The 13826-nt window shown below is 34.3% G+C and overlaps 1 protein-coding gene across 1 annotated transcript in view; it reads right to left on the bottom strand.

The window, feature by feature from the left end:
- The window catches only part of LOC100773941 (low-density lipoprotein receptor-related protein 1B), a 1050824-nt gene that overhangs the window by 1008975 nt on the left and 28023 nt on the right, over positions 1 to 13826 (bottom strand). The window contains exon 4 of the mRNA XM_035447074.1: positions 8898 to 9155. Coding sequence (XP_035302965.1) covers positions 8898 to 9155 — 258 coding nt within the window. The remainder of the gene's footprint in view (positions 1 to 8897; positions 9156 to 13826) is intronic.

Below are 13826 nucleotides of genomic sequence, written 5' to 3'. Positions count from 1 at the left end.
GCAATTTTTCTGTTGACAAACATTTTAGATATTAACCTTTTTTATTGTCAAGATTAATTATATAATGTTATCAAATGAAAGGATTTTTTAAAAAGACATGCAATTTAAATTAATAAATGTCTAGGGCTGAAGAAATGACTCAGTGATTAAGAACTCTTATAGATCTTGCAAAGAACTAGGGGCTTTGGTTCCTATAACTCCAGTTCCAGGTGATCTGATCCCATCTTCTGATCTCCATGGGCACTAGGCACACAGGTGGTATATAAACATACATGCAGGCAAAAACACAATACAAATATAATATAATTCTAATTCTAACTCTAATATAATTCTAAATCAATAACTGTATTTTGTTTTAACATAGTGAAATGTAAAGTGACTTTGTATTCGCTCAATTTGTCTGGTATGGGTAGGCCTTATTCCCGAAACTCATATTGAACAACATGAAAATCATTAAAAAGTCTCAGAATTGTGGATGGCATGGAAATAATAAGCACCAAGGATGGTTGTGGTGTGACAGTTCATAGCATTCCACTGCAAACAGTCTTAAACTTATCCAAATGTAGACCAATTAGCTGTTCCAGTGGCAGATGTCATTAAAAATAGTAAGATTGAGTAGAAAAATCAGTATTCAAATCCATTTGATACTGTAAATAATTGTTAATAATTTAATAATGCCATAAACATTACAAAATGTGTGATGACCTTAGGAACTATACAACGTTAAGATATTTATTGTGTAACTATCTGAAACTCTCAATAAAAACAGAAAAAGATACCATAGGACTTGCACAGTAATGCACACTACTTATCTCTTAACAAATGACATCCTGACTCACGTCATTACAATCAATCTTCCAGACAAAAGGCCATCATTAGAAGAACATTCTGACTTCGAACTCAAGATTCACAAGTCAATGTGAATCTCTCTTTTCTTTATAGTGCTTCTCAGTATTAGGAATTCTATTCTATTCAATAGGTAATACAAACAATTCTTATTCCCAAAAGTGACTTTTATATGGATGTACCATTTGATCTCTCTATAATCCTAGATATAAGGTGAGAATCCTTTTGCCAAATGTTTTAACTTTATTTAATGAATAACAAGATAAATCAGATAATAAAGATGATAGTGAATACAAAAACGAATTATTTGTAAAATTCCATGAACAATGCTGAAACTTTAGTTACTGGGACAATGGTATTGCCCTTCCATGTGATTTATATGAATGCAAATGGGTAGTACTTGAAAGCCTAAATTAAAAGCTAAGGGAAACACACAGAAAGGGTTGGAATATAGATGACTCTTTGCATAATCCACAAGTGAACACATCTTGTTTCTTTCATCTAGATTTTACCAACAAATGTTTCTGCACAGTCTGTGAGCCCTTAATGTAATTCCCCTTAAAGCTATAAGACAGAGTAAAACTTACATCCAATCTGACAAAAACTAAAGAGAAGCTTTATTTCATCACTCATGTGTCTATTAAAAATAACTGAAAATGTTTCCTGTTCAAAACTGGAGAGAAAATTTAATTTTTGTGATAAATCTGAAAGTGATTAAAACAATGCATAATTTCTTTTCAAGTCCTATATGTCTGTACTTCAGTGGAATCGCAGACAGTGCCTTTCTTCCTGACATGAGGCTCATTGTGATCAGTTTGAAGGAGGATGGACTTCTTGAAGAGCTTCCAGAGGGGAAAATAGCAGACTGGCTCTACTTTGCATCTTTTTGTCAAGAAAATCAAGGATCTAGTTGAATTAAGTAGCAGAGGATGGAGTCCTTAGGTTGAGACAAGAGTCCTACTAGTTTGATCAACAAATTGAATTCAAGGCCAGCCTCAGAAACAGCCAGATCCCATTTTAAAACAAAGAGAAAAGAAAAGTGGGAAATGATGAAATTATAACCTCAAAAATAGAAAAAAAAATCATCTTAAAAATTAAGTAACTCATAAATCAGGGATGAGAATATAATGGTATATTCTTGACTAGACTCAGAGAAACCCAGCTTAGTTTCTCAAGGCCATAAACAAACAATAACAACAAACAACCCTCTGATGAGTTTAAGGTAAATTTGAACTATTATATCATGTTATGATATTATATAAATAAGAATAATAGAAAGAGATGAACTCTTTACATGCACACTTACATACAATGCACACACATGCACAATCATACATCATATATAAACCATACAAATATTCCCATACACATACCATACAAACACATGCACATCCCATCACACATATCTATTCAGAGCACCCACATACTCAGTGGGAAACAAGATGAGAAAAAGCATAGAGACAACTACTACTCCCTAACCTAGTATTGCTATACTTTTTGTAAATAGGCTATGCTGACTGAAAATAATTTCTATTAAGAAAGAATTGATATAGTGTTTATGGACAATTGCTAGCACTACTTTGGGTTGCTCTTGCAAACTCAGCTTGTCACACTCCTGTCATACCAATTTGAGCCCAAGTGGTATGTTCATTTATGTGCATTTACCAATTTGCCTGCAGATGAGAGTTCCTGTTCACATTACCTCTTTTAAGCTGGTAATAATGTTTGTGGAACATGTGATGCTTGTTAAAATAAGTGGTTCTGTAATCACTAGCTCACTTGCTTGATGACAAGCTGTAGTGATAGTCAGAGACACCATGGAGTCACTTTCTTTGAAGTCTCTGGGATACTTTGATTGTGCTTGTGTCTAATCCCCAGTTTCTAGAATATTCAGAACCTGCCACAATAGCTTGTTGCTTGAAGGATAGTTCAATGTTGGTCTCAAAACTACTGGCTCCTAAAGTTTAATTGTTGTTCTGGATTGCACTTTGAGAACCTCATTTTTTTGATGCATGGTCTCCAGGAAACTCATTCTTTAATTTTCTGATTTATGTCCTCTAACAATTTTAAGACTGTAACATTACCCACCTATGTTGCAAGCATGTAGAGTACAGAAGTGGGGAGTCATAAATGTTCATTGCAAGCTTCAAATGAAAGCAAAGCAATCAAATAAACAAAAATAAACCAGTAAAAAAGAAAAAATAAACCAGTAAAAAAGAAAAAAGAACTCCGAAGCTAAGCAACTTTCACTAGATCCTAATATTCAGGATGAACTCATGTGTGGCTGTACATTAATCTCAATGGGTAGCCTAATTCCTATTAGCAATTCAAGGAATATTGAGTTCCAAAACATAGGATGCCTGTCAAAGATTGGGCCATCAGCTTCTGGGGCTACCCAAAGCATTGAAATGCAGATGAAGACACCACAAAGGCATAACTGTAGGCTAGGTGCTGTGGGTGTCAGTCTTACTTAGGTTCACTCCTGTCCTCTCATTCCTCCCTATTAGATGAACATGTTTATTGAATGGGGGTGTTTATTCTGTGACATTGTGTATCTGGGGCTACATTACTCATTCTGTTAAGGGGCTCATAATAAAGAGTAACATGTATACCAGAAAAGATTTGGAACTTTTGGAAAGTGTTTTGATTGTTAAGAATATAATGGCATTTATATTTGGAGTGATTATATTTTGCATTGTGCAATAGCTATGAATTAAGTGGACCAGGAAAAGAATGCCATAGTTTCAGTGTAAAATAGCCCTTCAAATCATGTGTGTGAATAGTCTGTCCACAACTGAGTACACTGGAGGAAGTGGGCCACTGAGGGATGGGATAGACAGTTACAGATTGCATGTCTCTGACCTGAGCTCTAAGAGGCTTCCTGACTCACTGAGGTATAAAAAGCTCCAATGCACACTTCTGCAGAGACACACACAACCCCAGCTGCCATGCCTTCCTGGCCATGACAGATTCCATCCCCATGAGCCATGAAACCAAAAGATACTTTCTCCTCATAAATTTCCTCTATTAGCCAAAGTCCACATACTTGATACAAGTGATAATGTTTACTTGATAAAATGTAAGATCCTCTGGAAAAAATATAATTTCACTGCAAAGATTTTAAGCTATTGTTTAAGAATAATTTGTATTAGTACAATAAGTGTTTAATCACTTCCTCTGAAGCCTTCTGGACTTTTTTTTAAACTAACCATTTCTGGGAGCATTCTGGTCTTCCACACCTTCACCAGAATGGTCTTTTAATCTGTTTATAGCATCCTAAGACTTCTCTAGCATTCCACTGTAACTTTTAGACTTTCCTCTCATAATTCATTTTTCAAATCCTATGAACCACATAGTCATGCTTATCACTTCAATGACATCAATTCTAAGCACTAATTGTCTATAACAGTTAATTTTTTTGTCACTGTGACCAAATACATGACATAAGAAATTTCATGGTGAAGTTTCTTTGGGCTCATAGTTTAAGGGCATTTAGGTAGCTTTTTGGGAAGGCATGGGACCAGGAATTTAGTCCATTGCTGCAGGAGCTTGTGGTGCAAGTCTTTCTATCCCAGTGGATCAGGAAGCAGGGAGGAACCTAGCCTTGAACAAGACCATGTTAAATTCCTACTCCACCTTCCTAAGTTTCCTCCATCTCCAAAAATTGCATCAAACAGCTGGAGACATAATATCCAAACAATAAGGATACATATTGCAAGAACAAAATTAAAATAATTTTTGCACAAAATACTCTCTGGCCAGGAAAATATAAAAGTACTTACTTTAACTACTTGTACAAAAATTACTCCACAAGATATTATAATAAATATGTTCTAAATTCTGAACAAATCAAAGCTAACCATTTTCTGACATCTGCCTCAGCAAATACTTGAACAGCCAAAAGAATAGTTTTTGAAAAATCACATTAACCATATGATGAAAGGGTGCTCATAACTGGCATTACTTCAATTCTCTTTTACTATAAGTTCCTGAATCTCTTGGTGCTTTCTACCAGAATGCTAGATGCTGAACTAATTGTCACATGCATTTAACCTCTGGTGAAAAACTAAAAGCATAAATTGCAGGTTTAATGTGGATATTAACCTGGAATATGCTCAGAAAGAATATGATGTCATAAAAAGTGAAATGAGAGACTAAACTGCATCAGAGAAAGTGCCAACCCTACTCCTCTGTACAACATGGAATTTGTATGGAAGAGTGAAGCAGGGCAGGGCAACTGCTCATAGAGAAGACAGAAGGTAAAGCCTTGTTTTAACTTTTAAGAGAAATGAGAACCTACTATACTATTTTGTGTTAAATAAATATCATAATTAATTCAACAGACCTTTAAAGAATGAAACAGACATCTAAGTCTCTATTGGATGAACTACTTGACTAGGAAATATGGGAAGGAAAATTGAAACAATGTAATATGCTTTGTGGCACACACCTTTTATCCCAACTGTTCAGAATGTTGAAGCAGGATATGTCAAACCTTGCCCTGTCTACTAGACACCTTGGAAATTAAAACATCTTACCCCATTATACTATATGTGATTGAGATACAGCTTAGTGGTAGAGAACACATATTTTAAGAAGTTGGGTTGATCTCTCAGTACAACTGACCATTCTAAGCAATATCAATATCTGGTGCTTGCAAATGAAAAAAAAATAGGGCAGTTACCAAACTTTCTCCCAAAAGATCATGGATCAGAATTATTGTAAAAGAATTAAGATAGATACAAGACAGAGTCAACTGTTAAACCTAAAGAAAAATCCATCTAGAATTTAATGTACCAGGTTTTGAGAGATCGTCAAATGGAAATGAATCTAAATTTTACTATAGAAATTGGCTTAGAGAGAAGATAAAAGCAGCATGGAGTTAGTTTAGAAGCTAATGTACACGAAGCATGGCCAATGATATCTTTCACTAGACACACTGTTGGAATGAACCTCAGTCCAAGAATGGATCCTGAGAAAAAGTCAAATCCATGCTAGGACATGCAAAAAAAAAATATCAGTGTTCGGCATATTTGAGAATCACAGCAACAGAGTGAAAGTATATATGATAATATATCTTTAATAATAAATTAAAACTCTCCCTATCTATTACATTCATTTCTGAATAGAGTGTTCTGATGGGATCAGCAGCTTGTTTGATTTCAGTATCTGTTTCTACCAGAGTGTTCTCCCAGAAAAGTTTTAGATAATAAAGCTGCAACAAATGTGCTTTGTTAAAGTACTTTGTTGAAAATCAAGTTTATTTGCAAATCAATTAATTCAAAAATTAACTTCTAAGTCTATGCTTTAGAGAATAAAATGTTAAATATGAATTATAAGGTACCATAAAAAGTTTTAAAACATTAAAATTCAGTAAAGATGTACTTTAACATTTTCTCCAGTGTTCCTTAATTAATACAATTTCTTAAGCATGTTAAGGTCCATGCTTTTCATTTTTCTACAATACTACTTTAAGTGTTAAGTTTTAAGAGGCAACACTCCTGTAGGAACTACATAAGGAGCATTTGTAGGAATTTTTGATCAACAAAAGTCTCATAATTCACCATTTCCACATCTTTTACATCTTTCAAGTATCATGAGTTTCTGAAACTAGTAGTAGGGGAGTAATCATGTTTTTTTTTTTTTTTTTTTTTTTTGTATGGGAGATCAAGATGCAGACCCAAAGTCATACTTGGAAAAGCTATGAAATCTCACCGAACTCCATACTAGCTAGCTGCCCATACGTTCTATAAGATATTATTCAGCTTTCCAAAACCTCAATTTCCATATGTAAAAAAACAGCAGTACCATGCAGTTACACAAAAAACAATTTAACATGATCAATAAAATCATAATATCTGTATTTGTGATACATTCATGCTTTTATAGCATAGAACTAAGCAAATCCACAAATAAACGTGGTATTTAGATTCCTAGGTCTGTTTTAACCATTTACTTTTATACAACACTCTTACATTCTCAGTTAAAAATTTATCTATTATAAAGAAGAAAAGACCTATCTCTTCTACTAAACTGGAGATGAATTGTATATGCAAACATGAAATCTGTAATATCTATAATGACTCGAAAACCACAACAGTTCCCACCACAAGCAAATTTCATCTGTCTTGGTTGATTTATTTATTTTTTTTTTGCACAGAACCTTTTGAAATACATTTTTAAAAGTGTTTTCTAAAAAGGAAGTGTTCTTTTTTTGTAAAAGTTCAGATAAAAGGCACCTAAAAATAAGGGTTGAAAAATTGCAAAAATAATCTCTAGAAAATTCAATGTTGACATGTATTCAACCAGACTTCCATCAGTTCATTATTTTAACTTATATGGTATGACAAAGATTTCAAGTCATTACACATGCAGGGAATATTCAAACTTCATTATCAACTCACAAATTGTCAGGGTAAATGAAGAGCACATAATATTCAATGGCAGCTGTGCTAGGACAAGTTGCTAAAATGTACATCTTGCAATCATGAGAGGTCAGCCAACCTTGCTTACATTTCTGTCCACACTATCATTTAATTACTTCTTCAAATTTAAACACTTTTTAAAATCAAAAGTGACTATGTAATTACATGACTTAAACCAAACTTCATAAAAATTATTTACTCTAAATAAAATAGAGTGCTTTTCTTTTCTTCAGTTCAAAATTAATATGCTATTTACCATCTCATAAATGGTCTAACAAAAGTAATCTCCATTTGGATAGATATTTTTGGTTTCATACATCAATCATAGTAAGTTACAAAGGCATATTTACAATTTTTATGATGTGTAATTCTTTTATTTTCCTTGGATTTATAAAATAAAGTTTTATTTGACAGTTATCAAAAAAGTTACCAATAATTTTAGGAAATGTGAAATTTAGAGAAAAGAGTGTTGAAGTACGCATGGGGATAGTCTTGCGTGGCAATCAAATATCCTGGTTATTTGACCATTCTTTATGCTATTTCTGGTGACAAATACCTTTGTATTAGATGGGGTAATCAAAATGTGGCAAGAATCTGGTTTCTTGTTTCAAATTTAATTCCTGCCTGAACCCATGTGTGAAATATGCTTGAAACACCATTCTTTGTTGCTGGCTTTCTAACTCACCATTTTTCATCAGCAAATTATATTTATTCCACCCTAAATTTTTCTTTCTGAGTGTATACATTATTTTTATTTATGTTTTATGAGGGCACCATTTTCTGTACATGAGAAAATAACTGATAACATTTTAAAATTTTCATGCAAGGCAATCCTGGCATATATAAATCCATTCTATGCTCATGCGGAAATGGGGAACAGATACAGTGCATGTAGTGTGCATATTTGTGTAACCATATGACTTCAGTTTGTGGTACTATGCACAAAAAGAAGAATAATTACTAGTCATAAAAAGTCAAACTAAATCAAGCATCAATAGTCAACTTTTCGAAAAATAATAAATAAATACTGATTTGCTTCAATTAAATTCAAAACAGATATTTTCTACCTATTCATATAAATCTAATAGTTTTTTTATATTTTTATGGTGATATTTTATTTAATTTTTACAAAATTATAATTTCACATGTCATCCCTTCTCCCTTTCTCCTCTCCCCCCCAACCCACCACCAGCCCTTCCCGCCTCCCCCTCCACTCCCCATGGAGGGTAGGGCCCTCTAATAGTTTTTAATGCATTTGAAATAAGTACTACAGCCAGCTAACTGACAATTATCAAAGTCAATTTCTTACTTTCTGTTTTTCTGGAATTCCATCTTTATAGTTACATTGTGAACTATATCTATGTAAAAAATGTCAATTATAAGCAAGGTGACCGTTCAGACAGCATTAAAGAAAATATGACAGTAAACACTGTAACTTGTACCTATGGACAAAGAACTACTGAACCTGTATGTGTGAGGACATGCAAACATATACCCAGAACACTCATATTCACACATGCAGCACTTCAAGCTAGGCTATGCAGAGTATGCAGAGAGATAAGAATCCGACATACTTCTCTGTAAAAGAAATTCTTGAAGGGCAATGCAAAAAATTGAAAGACTTACTGCGGAAGGATTGAAGAATGTTAATAATTCTTTCATCTGTTAATTTTCCTGATTTTGTCATCTGGCCACATTTGAGTTGATTTGAAGACTCTCTTGATTCAATCCAGCAAATCATCTCTTCATTATAAATAAAATCTAGAGTATGAATTTTATTTCTGTTGGCTGAGCTTAGAGTTGTCATTTTGCTTCCGTTAATGTAGAAGACCTCAATTGTTTCAGGACTTGCAATTAGTAACAATGGTGGCCTATCTGTAGGTTCTAGAAAAAATACAGAAAACATGTGTTAAGGAAGAGGTGATAGGTTTTGTCTTTTTTTTTCCCAATGGTACATTATCAACTAAAAGTTGCTACTGTACTTGTAAAATATTATTGGAATAGAAAGAATGCTTGCATGAAAACCTTTTTAATAAGCTGCACATATGCCTCACTGCATGAGTCATTTCACTCTCTGGGGAAATGTATTTGTCTGAGCACTTGTTTCCATTATTCCCTAAGTCATAATGTGCACTCTTAATGTGAAAGCAATCCTGTTTACTTTCATCAATGGTAAATAGAAGAAGTGCTATGCTGTGAGTTTTGTTTTTGTTTTTAGCAACAACAATGTATCTGGATGACTCCATGATATAGTTTCTGAACTTCCCTTGTGAACAAGAGCATGAATTTGGAAAGTAAAAACAGAAATAGACTCTCTAGAGTAGAACACAGAAAACTCAGGCACCTAGCAATATGAATTTGTAACCTTGGCCTCTATGGTTCTATAATGACCAAAGAGCCAAACAATAAACTCTAGATGTAAAACAAACTTGATCAAAACCATCCTTTTATGCAAAACAGATTTTTTTAATCATAGGATTGATGAGCTTTTGATGGGAATATTGAAATTGTCCAGAGTTCTAATGACATTCAAAGGTGGTAATAGACTCCTCATGAAAACAAGTGTTCCCAGAGCTTAGTTTATGACCATACTAGTTTTGTTAGTTAAGTGGTAGAGAATTCAGAATTTATCATTTCAGTTCTTGTTATGAGCCCCAGGAAATGTATCACTAAATCTTTTTGGCTCTGATGTCAAACCTATAAGGAAGTGAATTCCCAGCTGCTATGAGCTATGGCCACCATGTCTGGTGTCAAGTTGCCAGCATCTCTCTCCTGACTAATTCCAGTGACCTTTCAGCTGTTTTCCCTCCTTCTATTGGTGCCTCCTCTTACTGTGTTCCATCATAGCAACCATAATTATACCAGCAAAACATAATGTAGATAATACACTTCTGTTTGATTTTCCCCAAAGCTCACACCACATAGAACAAAATCATGACCAGTAAAAGGTCTTGAGAGCTTTCCTTGATGTCTTGTCATTATATCTTTTCCCTCATGTCCCTAGTACTATTGTCCATTGTCTGCTTGTTGTAGAATGGTTGCACTCCATGGTGTTCCTTGCATAAGTAGGGAGACTGAATAACACAGACATTTTCCTTGAATACCATAGTCTTATACAATGGCTCCTTTCTTACCTCATTTTGGCCACTATTAAGAAGTAATATTTCAGACGAGTATTTCTGCTACTTCTTTTAAAATCCCAAGTCTCCTCCTTCTCCAGTGCTATTTATAAAATACTTCTTTCTTATCACCCCTGTAGCATACATGTTTTCCTACTTACTTATTTATATAACTCAGGTGTTCACTTTCTAGCATCTAGGAAGAAGACTGAATAACACGGTGTCCAGATAAACAAATATAATAGAGTTTTTACTACAGGATACTTTAGAAACATTCTTTGAATCTTAAGAAGAAACATATAGAACATATAAATACACCTTAGCCTATGAAATAATCCAGAAAGAGATTGAATATTCAAAAAAGCCACAAACACCAAGTGATCATTTTGAGCATTGTAAAGTAGAAAAAATAATAAAAAGCCTCTATCAAATGTTGATCCATGTAATTATATAAATCTAAACTTCCCATTAGTATTATTTAGTGGTTCTTGTTGTTTTTGATAAGGATAGGGAAAGATACTCCAGTTAGAAGAGCTCGCTCCTGAATCTTGTGTCCACTCTCACAATTTTAAAAAGGCCAATCCCAGAATTAAGTCCAATGTATTTCAAGAGTATTTACATCTTCCCCCCTTTTATTTGGGGGGGGCTGTTTCGAGACAGGGTTTCTCTGTGGCTTTGGAGGATGTCCTGGAAGTCGCTCTTGTAGACTCGAACAGAGATCCACCTGCCTCTGCCTCCCAAGTGCTGGGATTAAAGGCGTGTGCTGCCATCGTCTGGCAACATCCTTTCTCTTAAGGAATTACGTCAGAAAAGCCATAGGCTTAGTTTTGTATTTGAAAAGACTCTAAATTTTGGCAGAAACAATATTTAAAAATTGTGAATAAAATGATGACAAAATGCCCAGTGACACTATAAAACTAAAGAGCCCAACATAGAGTACATGAACATAAGCTAACAGATAGGAAGCCTCAAAATGCCAAGATAATTTCTACAACAAAGAAATATCCAGGGAACGTAAGACAATTGTACAGTATCTCTGCTTAGTGTATCTTTGTCAACAGAACATATCTGAGCCTTATTAGCCATTGAGCTTGGGTGAAAATCTCTTAATTCTACAATGAGACTATGTTACACTTGCCCTAGACATTCAGAATCCACACATGGGTCTTTCTTTAATATTCTTAGATTGATCCTTTTCTATGTGACCTTGGAATCTGTGAAACATGTGAGGTTACAGATTTCTCAGTTTGGAGAGTCTGAGATGTCCTTCTTATCAGATTTGCAAAGATATGCTCAGAGTAATGTCAGTGCTCATTGTCTTCCTGTGACATTTGAAATGAACTTAGAAAATTTGCCTCACACTCCAAATGAGTTTCTATGGAAAGTTCCTTTGCTGCAAAGATTTATGCAAATCTTAGTTTTGACAGCCATTTCTTAGCTAGCTGGAAACATGATGGAATGCTAGACTCCTTTGAGATTTGTCAACATAACAATACTTCTTTGACATATACATTTAATTTTTGTAAATGATTTTAAATTAACCAGGTAATTAATTATTTTAATTAAAAATGCACACCCCAAATTTAAATCCTCCTTCAAAAATAACATAAAACACCAAAAAGACAGTGAAATGATGTATAATCTGACATAGTTTGAATAGCTTGGCCTAAAAATTACAAATGGCATATTGGAGGAAGGATACCTAGAGTGGTAATTATGAACTGATTCAAATATTTATATATTCTGCTATTTGCTGTTTCTTCTGACAGATAGATATAGTATCTGGTGTAATGAGAAAAGTCCCTGAAATATAGGAAAGTTGAATATCATTGGAATCGAAGGACTGATATCAGACTGATTTAATGACATAAGCCAGCACTGACGGTAAAGACTACTATGTGTGCCCATTTGCGATTTCCCTGATCTCCACAGCCAACTGTAGAGCTCCACTAATGAAGATGAAAAGCTACCCAGAATAATGCAATACCATTACTCGGTGTCATTCTTAGAGTCAATTGAAAGTTTTCTCCAAGGAGCAGTAGGAAAACACTTTTGATGAATTCCATCACAGAGATACCCAAATCAAAGTTTAGTGAGATGTAATAAACATTAACCTTTCACACAGAGAAGATTGAAACTCAAGAAAGCACCAGTTATCAACACTCCACCTTAGAGAAGGAAGCCAGATTGAATCAGCCTCTTCACTGAGCTGTCAAACACATCCAAGAGAGTAATACCCCCAAAGTGAAAAGGAAATAGGGCTGGATTGGGACCTGGCTCAGGAGTAGGACAGTTTGAAAGCATTGCTGATAGTCTGAGTCTGACCTCCATCACTACCTCCTGCCCCACAAAAGTTAAAATATATAGTGACAGCCTTTCCTTTCTAAAATATAATGGTTGAATTAATCTTTCTCTCCCCTGCCTCAGTTTAATTCTTGTTCAAGGAATAATAATAAAGATGTATTACCATTCATTTATAAAATTAAAATTCCACACAAGGTAAGTAAAGAAAATCCAATAAAAGCAATATTAGGCTGAACAAGAAGCATTACATTGTCTACCTAAACTATACTTTGCTTTGTTTTTTTCTTTTTCTTTTACAATTATTCTGACATGATCTCTGTGCAAATATGCTTTGTGTTGTTAACTAATTTATTTAGTGTTTATAGATATTAAGTATTCAAAGACAACACAAGACATCAGTCCAACATTGAGCCTTTAAAAAAAGACCTAAACTGTTAGAGAGATTAAGGTATGTCCTCAAATATATGTTCTTTTATAATGAGGTTGATACTTTTCATGAGAGATATTCAGTTTCATGGATACTAAAAATGTTGATACTTTTTTTGAGACAGACTTTCTCTTTGTAACAGTCCTATCTGCCCTGGAACTCACCTTGTAAACCATACTGGCCCCGGATCTCACAGAGATCTGCCTGCCTCTACCTCCCAAGTGCTGAGATTAAAGGTGTGTGCCACCACTGCCTGACTATGTTTCTTTTTTTTTTAAGTACCCAAATATGAACCTGGTGGTGGTGGTGGTGCACACTTTTAATCCCAGCACTTGGGAGGCAGAGGCTGGTGGATCTACGTGATTTCAAGACCAGGCTGGTCTACAAGAGCTAGTTCCAGGATAGGCTTCAAAGTTACAGAGAGAAACACTGTCTCAAAAAAAAAATACCCAACTGTTTATGACATTTTATTTTATTCTTGGGTTAACTGAAATACAATAATTTCATATGCATGAATAAAGAAAAAGATTATTTTAGAAGAAATAGCTATAGAAAAGAGTAGATGAGTGAAGAACATATGTTGGAGATATAATCACTACAGTCTTTGGTTTTCTGAAGGCAACACATAATTGACTGACAGAAGAACTTCACAATGATAGATGGAAGAGCTGACACTAAAGAGGATATTTCAGGAGTCAGACAAGG

This window comes from Cricetulus griseus, chromosome 6 (genome assembly GCF_003668045.3).
Source record: "Cricetulus griseus strain 17A/GY chromosome 6, alternate assembly CriGri-PICRH-1.0, whole genome shotgun sequence".
Taxonomy (NCBI): domain Eukaryota; kingdom Metazoa; phylum Chordata; class Mammalia; order Rodentia; family Cricetidae; genus Cricetulus; species Cricetulus griseus.
This window is presented reverse-complemented; position numbering and strand designations above follow the sequence as displayed.